Raw genomic sequence first — 24784 nt, 5'->3', positions numbered from 1 at the left:
TCGATTTATTACGAAATGAAATGTAGATGTCACAAATGAGAAGAAGAAACTGACATGTGGGCAATATCGACCCCTTTTGGGCACTATTTTCACTGCAGTTTGGTACAATTGAAAATTCCTAAATAACAGCAGTGACTGTCATTAGTTATTCAATAATTGACAGGTCTTGAAGGTCGTCTGGTTGAAGAGTAATATTTGTTTTTTCCTATTTTTCCAGTAATGGACGTTCCAATTCTCAAAGAACACCCTGAAATAGATAGTGGTGAAGGCAGAAATTCTCAGTCAGGTCCAGAGGTGAGTATGGTACCTACAGGCAAGCCTTTGTTTCTCAGTTCATTTTGAGAGACAGCAACACAGTGAAAGTATCAAGTGAAAGAACCAAACTATCAATTCAGGTCAACATTCATTACCGTTAAGTAGAGCGAGGTGTTTCACTCTTCAGTTACACCCGAACCTTCACACTGACCGGTTAATATGATTTTGCAGGTAGAAACTGACCTCCATCAAGGAGAAAAAATGTCGTCGGAAAATTCTGATTATGATAGCGCTGACAGCTACAGCGATGACCCGAATGTGAAAATCCGATCCAGGGCTTCTGATGAGCACTCCAACTCTGATGCTGGTAGCGTTACTTTGGAGCGTGAAGAAGGAGATGGACAGGAGAGTGTCCCTTCCAAGAAGGTCGATGATGATGAGGACAAGAAAAATCCCCAGTATATTCCCAAGAGGGGGACTTTTTACGAGCATGATGATCGTACTGCAGAAGATGAGTAAGTATGGAGGTTGTTGAACTTACTTATGTGGCACTTGAGCCATTTTTTCAAACTTGACCTACAAAATGTTACGGCGACAGCATGCAGACAAAAGTTAATAATAAACAAAGAATGAAGTTGAAGCTGCTTCACGATAACAAACAGTAACATAAAATTTCTTGGGGTCATCTTCATTTAAAAACACTTTGCGAATCACTTATATCAAAACTGTCATCTTCAGTATACCTATTTCGATTTCAAAAATCTGTAAAAAATCTGTTTGCATGACAGTTCCGTCGTTTTTCAGTGAATCCAATGTAATAGTCGAGGAGGATAAGGATAAAGATGGAAAGAAAAAAGTTTGGCAGGACAAGAAGGAGAGATGGGCCCATGATAGGTTCAGCGAGCAAGAACAAGGCCCCAAGACGAGGACAGAATTGATCGGTATCTATGGATACGATATCAGAAATGAAGACGGTCCACCAAGGGCGAGAAGGCGTAGAAGATATGGGTGAGTGGGGAAATTTCAATGTTTTTCGAGTAACTCTATTAATTGTGAATCGACACAGAACGTCAAAGTTACACTTTTGATGATAGTGATTGTATGCTGTGAACATTTATTATATATATCTAAGCTTGTATAGGAATCTAGGCTTTCACTGCTGGCGGCGTCAATGTTTTGGTTGGTTGTCGGGTTTTGCCTTGGTCTTCTTCAGTTACAATCTTCAAATGTTTCAACTGTTACTGCGGAAGTCTTCTTAGTGGCTTGGTCCAAGTACTCTTCTTGACTGGTCAACTGAAACAGTTGACACGTTTGAAGATTATAACCAAAGAAGATCACGACGAAACCCGAAAACTAACTATACCAAGCTTGTTTACAATTCGCAATAATACAGCTAGTTTTTTATTGTTTTTGAAAATATCACAATATGTGAAGTCTAGGGAAAAAGTTATAGTACCAGTTTCAAATTTACTATGGTTCAGAGTAAAAAATTGTTGAATGGAAAGGTGCAAAATATTAATTAATTGGGTATTTTGGAATCCATCCAAAATGCTAGATAGAGTAATATTTGATAAGATAATATCAATATCTAGAGTATATAGAAATAGGTTTATTACAAATAGATGTCCTGATACACATGAAGATTACAGGAATATATCAGTTATTATTGATAGATAGATAATTTATTGGTGTTTTATGCATTCATCAGTATTTACACAAGTCAGTACATACATATTGATAAAATTAGTATATGTGAGGAATCTATTAATACTTACATAAACAATAGATGCTTACAATTCTAAGAAAAAAGTTTTTTTATAAAAAACATTTATGTCTTCTAAGCACATCTGAGTTATGTCGACGAGCACACTTAATCACAAAGCAGTAAAATTTAAAATTGGGTGTTATAAAACAACGACAAATGTCTATATGGTTAAGGAACTTATATCATAGTGAAGGAATTCTTCAGTGCTGAATAAAGCGTTTTTTATTAAAAAATATTTTATCCTTATTATAAATATGTTATTAGGTAAAGATCTTATTTTTTGTGGTAATTTATTGTAAAGTTTCACAGCCCAAAAATTTGGTCCATTTTAACATCTTTTTAAGCGGCAATAGTTTGTACTCAAATCATTTTTATGCCTAGTGTTGTGGTCATGCACTTTTTCAAAGCTTTCATATTGAAATAGATTATTTTTTATGTATATTAAATTTTCCATGATATATAGAGAAGGAAAGGTTAGTATTTTTAATGTAATGAATGAATTTCGACATTCGTCTTTATCCTCGATATTGTCTAATATTCTAATTGCTTTCCTTTGGTGTCAGAATATTCTATCACAATCTGTCGCATGTCCCCAGGCGACAATATCATAAAATAATGTATTCATACAAGGAAAAATATGCCGTTTAAAGAGTTGCTTTTGAAACTTGTCTGGAGAGGTTTCTTAGTAAAAATAGATGTCTCATGAGTTTTTTTGATAGTTCATTTATGTGATGATCCCATTTTAACTCACTGTCAAAATGAATTCCCAAAATTTTCACACTACTTTGGGAATTTGAGTAATTTTCCACATTTCTTAGAGTGAATACCATGTTTTATATTTTGTTTTTATTCAGATATAATTTGTTAGTATTGAACCACCTTTCAGTTTGTGACTGTGCTTCAGAGGATAATATAAGTACCTCATCTAAAGTTTTAGCATTTGTTTGGATTGTAGTATCATCTGCATATAAAATATATGCAGATAGATTTTCCCAATATGGTAGGTCATTAATGAAAATTATTAATAGTAGAGGTCCCAAAATAGATCCTTGCCCTACACCAGTTGTAATTTTTTCTTGTTGATAGAGAATTGCCCACTTTCACAGTTTGAAATCGATTTTCTAAGTATCAGTTGATCAACTTTATAGTGTTGTCAGAAAAATTACATAGTTTTAATTCATTCAAAAGAATTTCATGTGATACACAATCAAATGTTATTTCTGTATACTCTAGTTTTTCAAAAGTTATTGTTATTTTGTTGATGTGTTTCTAATATTGAACTATATCTACATTTTTATTTTTTATAATTATATACAATAAAATAATGTTCCTGATATGTTTTATATAATATTGTATATTAAGGTTACCTATGTTAATAAATATATTCTTCTTCTTCTTTACACAAGAGAGTAATCATGAGTATTCTGCTATTATTTTTCAACATATCAGATTTCGTCACAGGAATTATAAAAGACATAAAAAAAGTTAATTTTGTTAATGATGCAAGTTTGCTCTTCTCATATAAAAATTGATTAATCTATTAGATATTACAAATTAATACATAAGAGAAGATTGGAGGTGGATTATATTTGAAAAAATATTTGTTTTTCAAAATCAGAAACCAAATTTTTTTAATTCCATGAAAAAAGTTACTGAAATGTGCACTAAATTATCTTGAATTCGTGAAAATATTTGGGAATAAACAAAAAACTAAGTAATTCAGTTATTAGTCCTTTTGTTCATTAGTTGTTTGTCGAAGTACAGATGATTACCATATTGATAAATATAAATCAAAGTGAATCATGTAGGTTTGAGAAAATAAATGTAATACGATAGAAGTAAATTTTCTGTTATATTTCTTTTGAAAATCAAAATTGAATTTGAACTACAGTTTTAACTGTGTATAATTACATACATAAGTGCGATATAGTATAATTATTATCCCTGTCTGAAGTATGTTTTCATGTACTCTGATATTGTTTTTTTTTGAAAAACTATTTCAATGCTACTTTTTTCCAAAGAATACAATGAAAATTATCAAATGATGGTATGAATATAGGAGTGTCAATGTCTAATTCTTGCAGTCGTGGTCCCAATAAATACACACGTAACTGGGAAGACGAAGACGCTTACAACAAACCTCAACCGGTTGTGCATCGCCCCAAAAAGACAACAAGACCTGGCAAGGAATCGGAGGAATTCCCCCCTCTCGTGAGAGAATCAACTTCAGAGCCCTCTGCTGAGACGGAAAGTAATGAAAACAGGGAACAGGCAGAGCAAGTGAGGAAGACTGAAGAAAGGTTTGTGAAATCATCGACTACAGAACATACAATCGCATTGATTAAACTTTGGTTTCAGAACTGAGCCTCCCAAGGAACAACCTGTACCTCAACCGCAGATCCCTAATGAGCGTGTTCAACCCGTCACTAATAATGCTCAAGAGCAGCAAAGCAACAAAAACAGCCAGCAGCGTATCGGATCCGGTAGGGTTATCAAACCCACGGCCATCAATGGGTTCACTTCTAGAACTGCCGACATTAGAAAGTACAACGTGAAACAGGAACAGGTGAAGATCCTTCCTAATCAAAATCAGGCCAAGGGTGACTTTATCCAATCGCAAAATTTCACCAACAAGAAGAACTTGCAAGATTTGGAGAGGGAGATGAACAAGCTGAGCGTGGACGGAGTCTACAAGGGTAGTGGAAATACAAAGAAGGTAATACCATTTTAGGATACTATAAAAAATAGACACATAATAAAACAGTCATAGAAATGTACGATTTTTTCACACAAAAATCTGTCACAATAATTATATCTCCGGTGAATGCCGAGGCTTGCGAATAGAAATCACTCAGACATTGACGTATCTAGCTCTCGAACTATCGAAGAGTGTAATACATTGCAATGACAGTTAGAAAATATACATACTCAGTGAGAAGTTAACAAACTATAACTCAATGCATCCAAATGTAAAGTAGTGTCTTATAGTAGGAAAATATCAGTAATCGACTACAATTATCAAATAGATACCATTCCACTGTCACCAAGTGTAACTCAATTGAAGATGTTAGTGTATATTTTGATCGAAATTTGTTTTTTTCCAACCACATTAGATCGAAAGTAAGTAAAGCATTGAGAGTTGATGACTTTATAGTTCGCAATTGTAGATCTTTGTCAAACATATCTGCTCTACTTATTCTTTATGTAGCCTACGTAAGGTCAAAATCAGAATATGGCTCTGTTCTATGGTTTCCATTCTACAATTGTTATAACACATTAATTGAAAAAGTTCAACTTTGTTTCCTAAAGTTTATTTACTTCAAATCTTATGGCATCTATCCTGATAGAGGTATTCCATATGAATCTCTTACCATAACATGCAATATTGAAAGTCTTGAATCACGCAGAAAACTTGCTGGAATAATTTTTCTGTATAAATTACTGTACAACAATGTGGATGCTATGGATGTGTTATCTATTATACATTTCTGTGTGCCACATTTTAGAACTAGAAGTACAAAAACTTTTTACAACCGACTAACCAGAACCAATTTGTACCTCAAGTCACCTATCTTTAGCATTTGCAATAACTTCAATATGATTTCAGATTTGTGTGATATCAATTTTGATTCCCTTGACTATATTGTTGACACTGCATCTCAGTATTTCATGGATAATTTTAAGTTTTCTGGTATAGTTTTTTTTTTATTATATTATTTAATCATTTTCTCAAGTTGTAACTTTGTGATCATAAGGATCTATATGACTTTTCTAACATACTCAGTTAACCCTGTAAATGGTTTTTAACTGTTGGGTAATAAAGGCTATTATTATTGATAAATCTAGATCAACTGAACGATCTTTCAAAAAACAATTGTTTAAATTAAAATGATATACAGCAGTACCGGTGAGAAGCCCCTCCCTCAAGATGTGCAGTAGATGTGTAGAAATCTCTTATCAGTCTGTTAGGAGCCGTAAACGTAAAATTGCAGACAAAAGAGTCTATACTCCCTTTTTCCTAATAGTTTCTTTGTCATACAGCGACCCAAACTTTACGCAGATATGATTCCTCCCATTGGCCATGACTCAGTCCGGTAGCTGTAGTATGGATTCGTTTGATGAAATAAAATTAAAATGAAATGCTTTATTCAAATGGGATACATCGTAATATACAACAATGATAATAATGTTATCATTAATATACATATAAACCCAATAATAGAAAAAAAGATCTACTGATATTTGTTGATAAGTAGTCTTACCTATGATGATTGAAAATACAAAAAAAATAATAATACATAATAATTTTTGTATCACCTTAATGGTCTAATAGATTTCTTTTGAACAGAATAAGACTGTTAGAAGACTTTACATTTTCAGGTAGACTGTTATGCTTTAGTGTTGAACATTTTTCTTTGATTATTTACATACAATTTTTTTTTATTCTAGTATTATACTGATGGATTTGACCGTGAACGTAATGCATATCAGCCATTTCCTCATTCGTGTATGCCATTTTAATAACAAGTGAATTATTAAAGTAACAAATTAAGAACAGAACAACACACAATTAGTATTAATTCAATTTCGAAAATTCACAAACTGACAGCGTCATACCAATTTAATTGTCACTATCACTAATAGCGACCTACTAGATAGATTAGTTTCGTATTTTCGCATTTATGATGATGTATCTCTGTAGTTGTTCGTAAAATAATTTTTTGCTACGAACACGTTTATTTTGGGCAAAAAACCCAAGAGATATTTCTTGTTTAGAATGAAACAGGCTATCGGAAATAAATTTTTAAATGGTAAACAAATAATAAGACAAAAAGTTACATTGGAAATAAATTTTAGGGGCTGCGTTTTCCACCCCTTACAACCATGGGGTAAACCAAATAAATTACTGGCTAAGTGACTTTTTGGTAGTACAAACCGTCAAGTTAATTTCAATATTGTAACTTTTTTAGTGCTTGTGAAAAAAATTGTTATACAAATTTTATGTACCCCCTTTAAAGGGCTGTATCTTAACAAGGGATGCTCCAATGAAATTTCTCTATATGAAAGATCCTATCTTTTTTTCGATGAGGAATCACCTCCTTAAATGTTTTACACTTATTTAGTTACACCCTGTATACAGTTATCAGTGATTGCATAATTTAGTGTTGGGACACTCTCATACATTTTTTTCTGTAAGTGAAATGTTTATTCATTGATAGATGCGTGTCCAACATGAATCCTAGATATTTGAATTAAGTAATGAGCTCCATTTTGTCATTTTCTATTTTTATTTCAATTTGATTTGATTCTAATTCTCTGTACCGGAACGGTGTATAGATATTTCTCAGTTTTAGTTCAATCATTGCTCTACAGTAATTAAAAAGTTGAATCCTCGTAAATCAATAAATAACTGTTGTCCTGATTAGCAGCAAAACGACTACTTCCGTCACGGTAGCGCTCCTCCCAGTGGCTTCAGTCAGAGACAGTCTGCCGTCAACAGCAATCAACGTCAAGGCAGTTCCTCCCCAGGCGGTAACCAGCGCCAAGGCAGCGCCCCTCCTAACGTCAACCAGCGTCAAACGGCCGCGCCCCCCAACGCCAACAATCAGCGCCAAGGAAGTGTCCCTCCGAGGCTCCAGTCCGAGCAGAAGGGCTCAAAGCGTTACAGCTCCATGAGGCAGAGGTCTCTGCCTGAAGCGAATAACCCCCCACTGCAGCCGAACTACCACAATCCTCCTAGTTTTTATCCCAATGGTGAGTTTTCCAATTATTGTTTTCGATTTTCTTATGCATGGTACTTGCGGGATTCGTAGTTGACAGGAACAACACTTTTAAGAATGTAAAGATAGTTTCAATCAGTGCATCATCAACTTCAACTTTATCTTAACTCTCCCAAAAATTCTTGACTGTTTGTAATAAAGGAAATTCGAACATTTCGATGTATATAATGAGAGAGCAAGAGAAAGAGAAGGGTTTCTTTCAGAACGTATGAGTTTCTGGAGTCCAGGTTGAACCTTGTGCCTTGATTTTTTCGTTGTTCGAGTAATGACACGTGTTTAGAGTTTTGTGACTTGGCGCCGGTGTCTCAGTCTGCCTAATCCATGGATAATGACACACCTTTAGGGTTTTGGGACTTGACGCCAGGGTTTCAATCTACCTACTTCTCAGGGAATAACACACTTTTAGGATTCTGTGACTTGACCCTGGGGTCTCAATCTGCCTACTCTTCAGGTAATGACACACATCTTGAAGATATACGCCGCTTGCGAGAAGCAAGCGGCATATATCTTCAAGAAAACATCTGGTATTGTGGAAAAACAATTCACGATAATGTACCACCTCACTCGTCATTGCTTGTTCGGAAACAATACCTTGATCATGCTTCAGCCACCGTATTCACCAGATTTGAACCCCTGTGACTTTTTTTGTTCCCAAGATTAGAGATACTCATGAAAGGTCGGCGTTTTTGCGACAATTGAGGAGATAAAAACAGAATAGAGAAGAGAGTTCAAAGACATACCAAAAAGTGTACGTTAGAACTGTTTCGAGTGTTGGAGGGTTATATCTGAGGGGAATTACTTCGAAGGGGACAAAATAAAAATGGATTAAGGAATACTTAGCTCCTAGGGCGCTAAGTGAAGTTGTTGGGAACATTACAAAAACTAAGTATGTGGTGGATCTCGTCAAAATAAACAACTTTTTCCTATAAAATGTTTAACGAAGAATGATTCGTTTTCGAAATACATGTTATTGAAATTTTTCCAAACATGGTAGGTTTTTGTCATAAGCTTTTTGCAATTTTAGTTATTTTCATCAAACTTTATATGCAGTATACCCGTACAGACTTCTTCTAAACTGAGCATTATCGAACTGCTTATTCAATCCAAATTTAAAAAATTTGTCAGGTTCAATTATTCAATTAGAAAGTGCTACATTTCAGAGTTTGTAAAAAAAACAATTCGGAGAAGTACTATGTTATTTATTAGGAAAGTAAACATATAAAAATTGAACGAAACAACTATTTCAAAAACTGTTCAAAGTAACGACCCCCCAACAGTAATACAAGCTTCTACTCTCCTCATCAAAGAATTCCGCACCCGTTGAAAAATACCGGAGTGTTTCTTATCGTTTCACAGCAAGCTATGATGCGATCCCTCAACATTTCGTCGATTTCAATTGGGTTAGCATAAGCTAGTGATTTTAGGTATCCCCAAAAGAAAAAGTCGACGGGATTGAGGTCCGGTGACCTCGGGGGCCAATGCTCAGTGCCTCCTCTTCCTACCCATCGTTGGGGATATGCTACGTCTAAAAAATGTCTTGCTATCAAACTGCATAAACCAAGAGGGATTTCGGAGACCAATGGGAACATCTTCCATAAGTTGTGGAAGCTCGTGTTCCAAAAAATGTAGGTAAGCATCTCCATTCAAACGTAAGGGGAGAAAATAGGGCCCAATTAATTAATCCCCAATTATGTCTACCCATACATTAAAAGAGAATCTGTCTTGGAAATGAGTTTGCGTTATCGCATGTGGATTATCTTCCGCCCAGATGTGGTTGTTATGGAAGTTCATGATATCATTTCTTGAGAAATTACCCTCATCTGTGAAGAGGATTTTTGATGAAAATTTGCAGATGTTGTTCGACTTTTCTTTGAAGCCATTGAACAAATTCGATACGTGGTTGGAAATCACGTAAGTGCCTGGACATGCTGAATATGATAAGGATATAATTGCTGTTCCTTTAAAATTCTGTAAACTATCATGTGACTCACATTTAAAGTTTGACTAGTTTTTCTTGTACTTGTCTCTGGTTGTTCACTAATTTCATCGAGAAACGCCTCCTCCAATTCTACAGTTCTTGTAGTCCGTCACCGGAAAAGTTTCGCAAAGGTCGCTACACAAAGAGTCATGCGTTGGGGATACCTTTCCTGATAGATGCGTCTGGCCTCGCTTGAATTTCTGACAGCCAAGCCGTATGCAAAAACCATATCAGTCACTTCAGCATTCGTAAAGTCGGGCATGGTAACAAAAAATCACTTTATAAACTCCGAACTGTAAATTTGTCAATTAATAGTTAAAAATCTGACGGCGGCGAACAGACTTTCATAGCCTGCTCGAGTTAATTAACTTAATTTGCAAGCGGAGAGTGACAAAAATTTGGCTATAGAGTAATATGCATTGATATAGAAAATTGTAAATGAGGAGGTGTACCTCTTTTACTTGGAAAAGGTGTGGGAATTGGTTTTTTTCATGAAAAGTACCAAAAGTTTACTGTCAAAAAAGTTAGGGCAATTTGAAATAAATAATGACAGCGTACACAGCGCCCTCTAGATGTTGCATGAAAATTAATACAAAATTATGATTTCCCACGTCAAAAAACCCCGGGTACCAAATTTCTTGCAAATAACTTATTTTTTGCGAGAGTTATTTTCAAAAACCGAACAAAAAAATTCAATTTCAACACTCTGTATCTCCGAAACTGAGCATTTCCGGACACAAGTTCATATAGACTTTTTTTTAATTAATAATAATAATAAATTTTAATCTTCAGAAACATACAGTTTATAGATACGTCAATATATATGCTTGAAGCAGTCAGAAATGCATTACTATAACTAAGTTAAAACAATAATAATAATAGTAAGTCACATGACTACGATAAATACATAAAGTCATAAAAAAAACATGTAAAATTTAAAATGCAAAAGTTACAAAAAAAAAAAAAACTAGTTAAAATTAAGTGTTAATATTAAGATTAAACATAGATAAATACATGTGAGACTATTAGTTTAGGTTGGGTTTATGACTGCTCAGCGAGTATACATCATCAAGCCCCCGTTTATCACACAAGTTTCATATTCCTCTAGTGAGTAGAAAGCGTTGTCCGTCAAGAAGAGTTTAATATTTATATATTTATTCACGGGTAACTCCCATTTAATATAAGTTATACAAATATCAGATTGTTAACACAAATCTTATCTAATTTAATTATAAGTAATAACAATTTAAACAGTTATAGTAGAGAATTGAAATGAAGCGAGAATAAAAGTAAATGACAGATACTAGCAATTTAAGAATAAGTATATCTTAACTTATTTCTAAGAATATCCTCGGAAATATGAAAGAGATCGAATTTTGTATTATTCCCGTTTATGACTATTCTTGATAAAGGAGAATGCATTCCATAGTTACACCTATGGTAATCTATTGCAAAGGTTAGATTATTCCGTGTTTTTCTAGAAGGAACATGAAGATTTACTTGGGCAAGAAGAGTTGAGCAATTAATTCTGAAATTAAGCAATTTATGAAGGAATATAATATCTATATGTTCTCTGCGTAAACTAAGTTTCAGTAAACCAGTTACAGACCGAATTTCTGAAAAAGAGTGATAACTGAGAGGTATAGACAACTTAAAGGCAATATATTTTATAAATTTGTTTTGTACTTTTTCTATAGTGTACTTATGAATTTCATAAGTTGGTGACCAAACACAGCTACAATATTCTGTAATCGATCTAACCAAAGCGAAATACAATAACTTGATAGAATTAATGTTGGTGAAGTATTTTGTAGTCCTGCATACAAAGCCTAACATTTTCATTGCTTTGCTAGAGATCTGTTCATACTGCAGGTGAAAATCCATTTTGACATCCACCACTACACCAAGATCTCGTATGGATTTCACCGATTCTAATAGTTCGCCTGCTATAGTATACATATTGTTGTAATGAGTAAGTGATCTAGAAAAAGACATACTTTTGCTTTTAGACACATTCACGTCCATATCATTGTCTACACACCATTCAGTAAAAGATGTAATGTCATTCTGTGAATTTAAACGTATACATGGTTGCATTGTTTAACTTATCTGGTAGCACATTATATAGTTTGTAGTTGAGTGAGTTTTTGGAAGATTTAGCAAGTCTATATCTGAGTACTTTGATTTTATGGGCCCCGCGGGTATTGTGTTCGTGGACAGCGGATTGCAGAGTTAAATTCGGCAGGTTCTTATGTATTTCCAGTAGTGTGCTCAAAGAGAGATGGAAGGGTCATAATTTTCAGTGCTTTATAAAGTGGTCTGCATATATCACGATAATTAGCGTTGGAGAGAATTCTTACAGCCTTTTTTTGTAGTACGAATATTTTTGGTGCCGCTGTTGAGTTTCCCCAAAGTAGTAAACCGTAATTAAGATGGGTTTGAAAGAGGGAAAAATAGACGGTTCGTAGGGTGTATGAGTTTGTTACGGGCCTCAATTGGCGGATTATAAAGAGTGAGCTGGACAATTTTAGGCTTAGTTGACTGACATGGTTTGACCAGGTGAGTTTGTAATCCAGAACAAGGCCAAGCAGTCTGACATTTCTGTCTTCCTGCAGAGATGTATTTGTGGTTACTATTAATTGCTGGAATTTGTCGTTGTTTAGTTTGTCTCAGGAATACATCACTTGAATATTTTAATGTACTTATGTTACACCCTGTATATATCTTTGTGGTGTCTAAATCTGTTCCATCTGAAATGACATTGAATGGTTTCCTAGCAATCAGTATTTTTTTTCAATCAAAACCAGACTAACAAAAAATTATTTCCTATTTTCTTATCTTCTATGTTGCAAAAAATCAAAACCTGTCTGTGTATAAGTGTCTACTGTTGAGTGCCTAATTTTAACGTGTTTTAGTGGTTTTAATTTGAATAAAACTTGCAAGTTCTTCCACAACATCTCATCTAAATAAACATTACCAAGTAGTGCAACGAAAACTAGTGAAATGAACAGTAGCATGGTGAATAATTGAACATAATCAATACTTACATTCAAATTATTGGTTCCATTTTAAATAAGTGGCAAAAACTAGTGGAAAAACTCAAAATTTTACCGTCTTTAGGATCTGCTTCCTTCATTCTGTGGCTACTAAAATGATTATGGAGGTTACCACCAATTGCATAAAATGCAGCACTGAAACCGCCACGAATGGATATCCTTGCAACTTATGCACAAAAATAATATGCAGAAATTGTTCAACTCTGTCGTCTACCGACTTGCAAGTTATTTTATTAGCAGAAACAGTTGTTCTATTCTTCTGCCCCGATTGTACGAAAAGTATCGTTAAAAATCCCCAACTAGAAGAAACTATTGATAGGTTTCGAGTGGGAGTGGAGAACTATAAAAGAGATATCATATATAAAAATATGTGTTTACAATTATTCCTCGAAATGAATTTTTGCAAGCCAAGGAAGTCGGGGATGAATGAACCTGCGTATAATGGAATTTGGCTGAATTCTATTGTGGATCCGTCAACATATTCAGGTGAAAAAAAGGTAGTCGGTCTAAATCCCGCTGCAAAGCCATTTTGTCATGAAATGGAGCACAGCTCCATCGTGAATGTTCAAAACGAATCTGAAGTACCATCTTCACCATCTTCACTTAGTATTGGACTTACATCTAGCGAAGCTGGTCTAAACTACACTCCACCTAGTTCAGCCTTGGAAAGCAGAAATGAATCGCACAGGTCGCATAATTTGATGGTCTTCAATCTGCCAGAGTCTTCAGCTACCAGCCTTATGGAAAGGATAGAGTTTGATATGAGGGAAATTGAGGAAATAATTGAGTTCTTGGGTGTGTCGGCGTACGTTTGTAAAGTGTACAGGATTGGGAGATTTACAGGTATCAGAACTAGGCCGGTAGTGGCGGTTTTGTCTAGCGAGAGGGAGGTTATAGAAGCAGTGAAAAATAGGAAAAAACTGAGGAATACTCATCACTATATGGTTCGATTGGGCTCAGATAAATCCAGAAAGCAAAGGGATAATCTGAATGGTAGGTGGGGAACGGTTCCAAATTTTCCAAACTTGAATACAAATCACATTCTCTTTCTGAAAATAGGTTTCTCGGTGTAGTTATAAATCGTGAGCACAACTTCAAGAGTCTATTAAATAAAATTTCATCGTCGGGAAATTGAAATACGTGGTTTCATATTTACAAATGACGAAAAACTTACGATGTGCAATCTTAATAATAATAACAATTTATTTTTCCCAAGAAACATGCAATGTTATAATAATAATATTTATTTGGTTAGCAGGATACATTCTTAATATACAATAACAAAATTGTAACTAACAAATAATTGATTAATACTCCAAAAATCATGACTTATCATCTTATTAGTGTATGTTATAAATATGATGCAGTAGATCAGTTTTAAACCTTTTTAAAGTTGAAGATGATTTAATTGAATGAGGCCAATTTATTGTACGTATCAAAGCCTTTGACAAATACTGAGTTCATACTGATTTTGGTATTAGTTCTATGTATATGTATGTCAAGATTATGTCTAGTGTAATATTTGTGAATATCATAATTAAAGCTAATAGATTTTAAGGTATGTTCCAGTTAAATAATTAACAATTTTATGCACAAATATCATTGTCTGTTATAAAAGTTTCTGGGATACGGAAAGCCAATTTAGGGTTGTTAACATTAGGTTCGTTCCAACCTTGAGTCACAAACAGATTTCCAACTATTTGTAAATCGTTGTCAACGCGCATGTCTGGTAAATATTGGTTTCAGATTAATTTGAAATTTCTGATTGAAACAGCTGATAGTTCAACTGAAGTTTGGCATGGAATTTCAACTTAACCTTTAAAAATAATTTGGGAAAGAAAGTTTTTGGCTTTCTACTACTCCATCTTGATACAAAAAAAGGGGACGAGGGAATCTTCCAAAAAAAGAAAGGAAGTAATCAATTTGAAAATAGGTAACTCTATACATGGATGTGTAGATCATGCAAAGAAGTAACTTTCAGACACAAACTGAAAGAATGTCCTCCTGAAACAGCTACTTTCATATAAACATTGAATTACACGAAAGAAAAAAAATTCTTTCAAAACAAATACTTCTGTATGAACACTGAATTATACAGAAGATATTTTTCTCTACTCAGTTTGTATTTCAAACATTCCACAACGAATATCACTCCTAAAAATATAACTCCTTCAATTCTTTAAAAATAAATCTAATCAAGTGTATTTCTGGAGAGTAAAAGAAGGTTGCAGTATTTTGTATCTCTATTCTATTTACTAATCAACATGGAACTGGGAGGTCACTGCAATAATTAATTTGTGTAGTTAAAGATGTTCATATTTTAGGTTCACTTAAAGAATTCCTAATTTTTCCTGCGCCAGCAAATACATAATTTATTTTATAACAATTTTTGCAGGTTATGTTGTTTGTAAGTTGCATGAACATAAAACAGAAACAGTAATACGGAATACAGTTCTGTTTTTTTTTTTTTTATATAGATTCACAAATTATATTATAGGTTTGTTTTGGTTCACAATTCTGTACAGTTCGATCATGCGCAGTTATTAAAATGTGTTTTGGTTCATATAGAATCGTTCTAGTATCGTTCACAAAGTGTTTTGGTTTTCTCCAAACCGATTCGGAACTATTCCGGAACGGTAATTATTAGTTCGTACATTTGAGTAGGGACTGATCATTATTATTATCACATCTTTTACAATTCCAAAAATGTATTCTTGGCATGTTTTTGTCAAACTCATTAGTATAAGATTACAAAGAGAGGACAAAATATTTTCAATTTAATTTTGGATAACCGGAGATAACGTCTTAGTTAATTCCTGTTACTCTCATTTTTTCAAAAACAACATTACACTTTAATTATATATTTGCTTCATTTTTCACTCTTGTCTATAAACTTAACTGAAAAGTCCAATGATCATTATACCAGAGTAGAGGTACCTAACCTCCAATCTTTGTTTATACACTTGTCAGAATAATGTTTTTATATGTTTTGGTTTTTTACTTGTTGGGACCGTTCCAGAACTGTTCTGCGCATTGATTCGGCGTCGATACGGGACGGTTCAATAACAGTTCGAAATACAGAACCAAAACAAACCTTATGTAAGTATATATTTGTAAATGCCACTGTTACTCCCTATTTTGTAATTGCGTTCATCCTGTAGAATAGTGTATGAAATAAATAAATAAATAAATGTTGAAATAATAAAAATAAAACCACAATTCCTCGTTTTTTTTATACTTTTTCAATTATTTCATGGAGATAAAAACAAATGTCATTTTTGAAGCGAAGTTTTTTTTGTAGACCTGTGTTATTACTATCATTATATTTTCCCTCTTTCAGATTACAGCCAGCAGTCACCCCCGGTAGCGGCCGTCACCCAACCGCTTATCCAGCAACCCGCCCAGATAATCCCCGCCACTACTACGCAAGTACCCCAGATGGCTACGCTTCAACCGATCCCGCAGCAGGTTCCCGTCCCCAACGCCTTCCCCCACGCGTACCCTCCGCCTCCGCCTACATTCTTGCAGTCGGGTTACGCGGCCCCCACGTACCTCACACCGCAAGTGCCCCAGGGCCTCAGCTATGTCCAAGGGCAGGCCGCGTACACGCCTAACTACCAGAGCTATCCCCCTCAGCAATTCAATCCGGCGGTAAGTTTGATTTTGGATTGGGATGCGGTCAGCAGCATGGCGGAGTGTGACGGCAAGATTTGGGGTGTGGGGAGCTTGATGAATAGGGTTTGATTTGTTTTTTTTTTAATTATAGTTTCGTGGTAGGGTTTGTGACGGAATTTTTTTGATTAGATGATTGCTCGGGAGGGTGCCTTAAGGTGATTTTTTAACGAGTCAATTCTACAAGTGAACCTCACCAACAGATCATTTTTATACAATCTACTTTTGTCTCACTTTCCCTGATCTTCTCACCCCCCTCTACTCACTGTTCTAAATCCTCAATACTCCTCTTTCTGTTCTCCTATTACCTCTTTAATCTTTTATATCCATTCTTTACTCTTCTCTCTACTTTTTCTTTTCTTTCACTCCCTTTTTTTTCACTTCCAACTAACTTTTTCCCTCTTCACTCTTTCCTGCCCCCTCCCCTACTTTTTCTTGTCCCCCTGTTTTTTCCTCTCTGTTTTTTACTGGGTCCTTATTCTCTCTCTTTCTATAAGCTCTTTTTACTCTCTTTTCTTTCTTTACTTGTTCTCTCTTCTGTGTCTCTCTTCTTTACCCTACACTGGTTATTTTTTACCATGGAAAAAGCTTCGGGCTGGTGGGCTTATTGCATTATCAAAAATCTGTTCTACGCTTGTGGAAGTTGAACTGTCTCCATCTTTGGCAGACTAAGATAGATAAAAATGTGACTAGTACTATCCACGGGTGTAAAAAATATAGCAGTGGAGGTTTTTCATTTCCAATATATGTTTTATCGAAATATTGACGTTATATAAACAGTTTGACAAACACTCCATTATTGATTCGTCGTAGTTGATATCATTCAGTATTTGTTTATAGAAATTCAATACTATTTACAAAGCATTTTGCACCAACCAAGTTGGTGTTTGTCTTTGGATCAATTCTTTGTCAGAGGTTCCAATTTTACCTTTTATATAACAAGACATCGAATGAAATTGAATTTCAGTGTAGATTTCGTCAACGCATATTTTACTCTTTCGAATCTCTTTGTAAAGTCTCTTTTCTATTTCTCATTATTATCCCTTCACTCGTCCATATTAACTCTTTATTCTCCTGTCTATACTCTCTTTATTCTATTTTTCATTTTATCTTCTCCTTTCCTTCTAAATTTTATTAACCTCATTCATACTCGTCTCTGACTTATACCTCTCTTCTACTTTGTTTCTGCTTCCATCCTCTCTCTTTACTTCCACTTCTTTAATTTTCCTTCATTCCCTCTTTTTTTAATGGAAACCGTTTCAGCCTCACGTAATTGTTGCATTATCAAATATTATTTCTACATGAAATGAAAATATGTATCTTATTTCTTTTTTTTTTTTTCTCTTAATTCTTTTCATCGCTTCTTTCTATTTTTCTTTCCCATTATTTTTCCCTCTCCCTTCCGTGTCTCTTCTCTCCCATTTGCTCACCTGTTTTTTATCCCTCTTTTCTCTTCCTTCTCTTCTCTCTTCTATACTCTTTCTTGCCATTTGGAAGTTATCTATTTTCTGCGTAAAGAAAATGTATAGTTAATCGATATATTTGTTATTCGTCTATTTTAGCTATTCATTTTATAAGATTAATTTCCAGAATTGGGCTTCATTAATTATGTTTTATCTTATTTTTGGTTCAGTTGCTTTACAGTAAAATGCTCTGATGAATTGTATATACGTTGTAATTTTTTTCATTGTCTGATAGATTATTTCAACCATAATCTTTTAAATTGTATCAAATTGTAGCAATAAAAACTTGAAAACTTTATGATTTTTGTGAAAAAATCAAAATGAAATATTGCATGATTATAATTGTCTGGTATAAAAAGTGCAGAGCATTAGTAACTTTATTATTATTGTGTTATTACATCTCAATTAAAAAATGTATAACAATTTTTTTATAAACTCAATTCCGGGATTCCACGAGGATCTATTTTGGATCCATTTTCTTTTCATTACGTACATTTTTTTTCAAAGTGATTGTTGAATAATCATTTTATTTGCTTGTTGCATCTTGAGCATTAAAATGACCACCAGTTAACCGTTCAAGTCATCTCGTTCTCCAATAGTAATAAAGCTACCAATTTAGATTAGCCTGCATTCTGTGTTCTGTGGTTGGCTTTTCAATGTATTTAGTGGCAGCACGTCGATCCTAACCTCAAGACTTGCATGAACTTTACTAACAATTCAAGATAAAAAATCTCGACCCCTGCTGTAAGTATTACTTACTGCCAAAACGATCAATAGATGGCGTGTATTACGTGTGAGTAACAATTTCAGACTCCGCCGACAGAATTGTACCAACCGCAAGGCGGCATAACTTACTATTCAACCGACCAACAGCTAGCTCAACGACAGGCACCCCAGAAGCGTCCAAAGGCTGCGATACCGATAGTTGCCCCACCCGGACAAGAGAAAAAAACTGACGACACAAATTATCAACAAAATGAAACCGTCGAAGCGAGAGAGACTAACGAATCTGTCGAAGCGCAGCAATGATGAATAGGTATGGTTCGCTTCTTGTTTTGCTTAGTTTCTTGGACGTTTCTGGACTCTGAGCACCAAGGAGTCTCTTTGTTTGTGGCAGGATTTGAACTTTTCAAATTAGAATCGTTCATTTCTTTTCTTGTCAACCTCAGTAATGTGTTGTTCTTGAAGCGGGTCTTCACATGTCACCCTGTTTGACCAACATACTTTTTATGTTTGTAAGTCAGAGCGATTCTCATAAACCTAATCTTATTCAGTATCCACCATTCTTCTAAGATGAGAGAAGTTGATATATATGAAAAATACGTCGAAACATGAATATCTGATAAGGTCTTTTGCTCTTCATTTGTCTTAATTTTAAAACTCCTCATGCAGTTGTCATGAAAAATGAATAGCAGATTTGTATCAACTTTTTTAATGTCGTCTGAAGCAGTTTTGATGAGAAAGCGATTATTTTTGGTGAGTTAAAATTTTGTCCATGAATTCGTGTACATTATTGTGTACGTTATAGTTTGGGGATTTTGTCACTTGGGAATGAATAAGGTGTACTAAACGATACTAGAATCTTCCATTCCCCGAATTTTTTATCTTCAATTTGTTAGTAAGCCAATGGAAATTTGAATGCAAAAGCTTTGTTATGAAGATTCTTTGATCGTTTTGTTTGTTATTTCAGTAAAATTTATTTTTGAGATGAGTGGCCATACAGGTTTTTTTTTTATTTTGATGGGTACTTGTGTTAGTTTGTTCGTTGTTCTGTGTTTCCACTAACCTGAAATTAAGGTTTTCAAAATGGAAAATATGAATGAAGTTATGTGTAAAACTTTATCAAAAACTAAAGCAGGCCTATTTCAAATAAGGAGGCATTTTTCAAGTGTAATAACAATTTTGTCAGTTATTAGGTTATCTCAAAAGTTTTGTCCCTTTTTATTATTTCATTATGAAAGGAATGCAAAAAATCATTTTTATGCAATTTCTCTCCATCCATAACGATAAAGTTAATGCAAAATAAATTTATAATAATAATAATATTTATTTGAAATATAAATCTTAATATACAAAAATTCTAATAATAACTATTACATAATTATTCAATTAAATGAATAAACATCTGCTGTTACTAAATACAGTTTTTTTTTTCATCTGGCGGCACTTTATTGTTGAAATCATAAAAAAAATATTCTCATGGCTATATCTGTTGATATAGGGTGTTTTTTGTAACTGTTAGCTGTGAGAGTTTTCGAATTTTTGAGTTGTCATAACTTTGTTAATAATGAAAATTTTTTCATGAAATTTTGGTCACACCTGTTTAGAGGCACTCTGAATCCAGTGGTGTAGTGATTTTTTCAATAAAAAAATCGCTAATAAAAAATCCCGATTTTCGACTAAGAAAAAATATCGTAGTATGCCCTGAAAATTTAATCGACATTTCAAATTTTGTCCCAAGGTAGACCTTTTAGTACTTGATATTTAAAAAGTTATTAAAATCGATTTACAACTTAAAATTTTAGGGGGGTGTTTCCATATATATATATACGCGTGACTCACGGTCGATGGTAGGTTAGACGTTTCTGGAAAACGCAAAGCATGATTTTTCTGAAAATTTCACCTCTCACATTTCCTTACCTGTTCTATCGATCTAAAATATTTTCAGCATTGCGGCGTTGCCACTTCCATAAAAAAATCATAGCAACTTCATTTTTTCAAATGGAACGCCCCGTATATTAATACATTTATGGAGTTTCTCTGGTATTTTAATAGTTTTTTGTTGATAATGTCCTATACCTATCTCTATCTGTTTTCGAGATAAAAAATAAATTGTGCTAAATGTGGTCCAAAACATAGCCTTAATTGAAATTAAGTACATCAGTATTCTCTATTCATGAAAAGTTGATATTTCGATGATAGTTTAGACACACTCGAAATATTCAAATTACACCAAGAAATCGACTCCATATCATACAGGGCGTGCTAAAATTACTATTATTTCCATTGTGCATAAAAGTAGTCAAAAGTTAATTTCTTCAAATGAAACCCCCTGTATATTACTCGGTAAATTGAAAGATGGTGAAAAATTCTTCAAAATGATATATCATGTTCCTATACCTAAATCGTCAAGTTTTCTCAATAAAGTCGCTTCTTCTAGAAACATTATTTTTTTTTTTTAGAATTTGGATTTAGGTAGCAGTGGAATTATCAAGCTTATAGCAGTTCGGTTACTTTTATAAGTAATTTACAAAGTTATTGACGGTGTTTGGAAACATCTTCCAAAATGAATGCAAATATCGATTATTCAAACGAAGTTCTTATGAAATTATTTATTATACACATGAACAAAGTGATCAAATCATTGTCAGAACGTGAAAAAAATTCAACCAAATGTATCCTGAATTAACACCAATGAACGAGAGAAAGTTTGTAAGGTTACAAAATGATTTCCTCAACTATGGCTCAAAGTTCCCAGGGAACAACAGTACCAAAAATCAGTCATTTCTAGGTAAAAAGTAAGATTTTGTGGGCTAAAACATGTGAAAGTACAGACAATAACAGAATAGGATGATTCAAAATAACAAAATTGTAAATTTATACGGATGCATTCCGTGATTTTTCAAAATTCGTTGTACTGAAGCATGTGATACACCTAAATATTTTTCTGCACTGCGAATGGAAGCTTCTGGATATGCATAAAAATATGCCAAAACGTTAACAGTATTGCCCTCATTTGAAGTAACAGGTTTTGGTAATGTTGAAGGAGCCATAGTTAAGGAAATTATTTTGTAATCTTACAAACTTCATCTCATTAATTGGTGTTAATTCAGGATACATTTGGTTGAATTTTTTACACGTTCTGACAATGATTTGATCACTTTGTTCATGTGTATAATAAATAATTTCATAAGAACTTCGTTTGAATAATCGATATTTGCATTCATTTTGGAAGATGATTCGAAACAGCGTTGATAACTCTTTGTAAATTACTTATAAAAGTAACCAAACTGCTATAAGCTTGATAATTCCACTGCTACCTAAATCCAAATTCTAAAAAAAAATAATGTTTCTAGAAGAAGCGACTTTATTGAGTAAACTTGACGATTTAGGTATAGGGACATGATATATCATCTTGAAGCATTTTTCACCATCTTTCAATTTACCGAGTAATATACAGGGGGTTTCATTTGAAAAAATGAACTTTTGACTACTTTTATGCACAATGGAAATAATAGTAATTTAAGCACGTCCTGTATGATATGGAGTCGATTTCTTGGTGTTATCTGAACATTTCGAGTTTGTCCAAACTATCATCAAAATATCAACTTTTCATGAATTGAGAGTACTGGATGTACTTAATTTCAATTAAGGCTATGTTTTGGACCATATTCAGCACAATTTATTTTTTATCTCCGAATACAGATAGAGATAGGTATAGGACATTATCAACAAAAAAGTATTAAAATACCAGAGCGATTCCAAAAATGTATTAATATACGGGGTGTTCCATTTAAAAAAATAAAGTTGCTAGGACTTTTTGATGGAAGTGGCAATGCCGCAATGCTGAAAATATTTTAGATCGATAGAACAGGTAAGGAAATGTGAGAGGTGAAATTTTCAGAAAAATCATGCTTTGCGTTTTCCAGAAACGTCTAACCTACCATCGACCGTGAGTCACGCTGTATATATAAATGAAAATTTACTGATGACCAATATATTCGTGCTGTCTAGTAATCATGTATAATAATGTTACAGAGTGGGCCATCATTTTACGCCGACCATTAGTAAGATATCAAAGCAGACAACATGTGGATGGATTATAACAACGCAAACAGTGCGAAAGGTTTTGGCTGATAATTGCGAGCTTTTTTCTTATTCTAAAAGTTGGAGTGCCGGGTTGCATCTTGGTCTTGACGCGGGGGTATGATTCTGGCCTTTCCAAAATTGATTGCTTTTCGTGCACTCCCCGATGAGATGTTTTTATGGTGAGATTTGCTGCAAGAAGTCCTTCATCAAAATATGGAAATGTTGGAAGTAGTTTTTTATTATATAGGGAGTCTTTATTGTATCTGTTGATTCATTCGTGACTATTTACAAATATACATTTGTATCTTTTCAACATTTAATGAGCGAATCTATTTTAATTAGGTTTTTCAAAGTTTTAGCGAATTTGACGAAATATCTTGACAGTTGAAATATTCCTTTGATCTTACTGCTTTCATTTATACTTATAAACAAGAGGACTATTTTGATGCTGATATAATTTGTAATTTAACACGTTCTTTATCCTAAGCTGTACCGCTAGAAAGATAGTTATCACTTTTTTTTCTCAAAATGTATTTAAAATTTTGAAAATACTCTTCGGACATGATTTCGCGTCATTATCTATACTTTTTTTTGGCGAATTCAGCATGTGATAACACCAAGAATGGGTGGAGGAATGATAGGAAATAATCGTAATTGTCATACTCTTGGCAAGCTTCCTTGGTTATATACATTATATTTGATATGTAAATTATTTATTTCAAATACATATTATATGGTCAAACCATTTCAAAAACTGAGTTTTTTTTCGTCAGGATGTGAGAGGTGGTGAATATTACAGGCTACCAAAATTCTCAAGTTTACAAAAATGAAAACTATCGTGGACAAACATACGTAGAAGAAAATTAATATTTGGAAATGAATTTCAAAACATCAATCTCTCCCAACTAGCTAAGCATTAGGCTATATTATAGTATTTTTGATATGTCATTGAATATTGGAAATCAAAATAAGTATAGAAGATGAATATTTCGGAAAAAATTCTAAACTTTCATGTCTCGCAACGTCACACTAAAGGAGATTATAATAAAAAATCAAGCTAATCTTATTAATTGATTTTGTTTTATGGTAGGAAGAAGTGCGTGTAGACAAGCGAGAAAGTTGATAAGGTACCTATTTAGTTCTAGTGAACAACTCAATCATAGACAGTACCGCCATCTCTTAGCAACAAGCGGAAATACCCTATTATTTTTGTAGAGAATATAAAAGGAGTGCGTCGACGTGACGTTATGTGAGTCTGTTGCGTCGAGTAATCGAAGCGATACGGTCGGTCGATTGTTACGTTTTTGGCATAATGTTACAAAAACTTGTAGCTAATAGTGAGTGCAGAGTTTTACAGTCTAACTGGAAAATTGCACATTTTTTCATAAAATGCCATGGCTGGCATGTAACTAAATTAAAACAAGAAATTTTGTTGGATTTTACTGTATAATTCATCGGATGGTAGCCGGTCGAACCGACTTGCTAATTTTAAACAGATTTTTTTTGGGAATCATTGGCATACAAACATTTAAAAATGGACCATGCAACCTATAACTGAAATAGTAAATTTTATAAGTTGCAGAGCACTAAATCACCGACAGTTTTTATAAGATTTGAATGAAAAGTTTTCTGATATCCATTATTTCACCGAAGTTTTAGTGCACGTTTGGTAGTACCTTTGTATGTGAGCAGATGTTTTCTGTCATGAAAATAAATAGGAATAAACATCGCTGAAGACTTAGGAATGAACACTTCCAATCAATTCTTAAAATAATTTCAACGAATATGATACCTGACATCAATGAGCTTGTCAAAAACAAGAGGAGTCATCCTCGAGCTCAAAATGATAACCCTCTTCATAACTTTGATATGATTTTTAACAACCGTATATTCTACAGATACAGTATAATTAAATGAATGAAATGTTATAACAATACAGTATTTTTTTTTATTCGAATCTGGCCCGCCTACACATTCTAAATTTAATATATGGCCCTTTGCAAAAT

At 33.7% G+C, this 24784-nt stretch overlaps 1 protein-coding gene across 4 annotated transcripts; it reads left to right on the top strand.

The window, feature by feature from the left end:
* The first annotated feature begins 128 nt into the window (after positions 1-128).
* btz (CASC3 exon junction complex subunit) lies at positions 129-23532 on the top strand. 4 transcript variants are annotated; one of them, XM_074181344.1, is made up of 9 exons: positions 129-294; positions 487-770; positions 1060-1263; positions 4105-4320; positions 4379-4736; positions 7450-7774; positions 16175-16485; positions 18780-19005; positions 22728-23532. In XM_074181344.1, the coding sequence occupies exons 1-8, from the start codon at positions 220-222 to the stop codon at positions 18996-18998; spliced, it is 1992 nt and encodes a 663-aa protein (XP_074037445.1). In that variant the 5' UTR covers positions 129-219; the 3' UTR covers positions 18999-19005; positions 22728-23532. The 4 variants fall into 4 exon arrangements, with proteins under 4 accessions (XP_074037445.1, XP_074037444.1, XP_074037447.1 ...); XM_074181343.1 differs by having other exon boundaries at positions 7447-7774; XM_074181345.1 differs by lacking the exon at positions 129-294 and adding an exon at positions 316-426 and having other exon boundaries at positions 7447-7774.
* Positions 23533-24784: the final 1252 nt, after the last annotated feature.

The sequence above is a fragment of the Leptinotarsa decemlineata genome, unplaced genomic scaffold (genome assembly GCF_025532065.1).
Source record: "Leptinotarsa decemlineata unplaced genomic scaffold, Ldec_3_MD MMD2_tig00026307_RagTag_RagTag, whole genome shotgun sequence".
In the NCBI taxonomy this organism is placed as follows: domain Eukaryota; kingdom Metazoa; phylum Arthropoda; class Insecta; order Coleoptera; family Chrysomelidae; genus Leptinotarsa; species Leptinotarsa decemlineata.
This window is presented reverse-complemented; position numbering and strand designations above follow the sequence as displayed.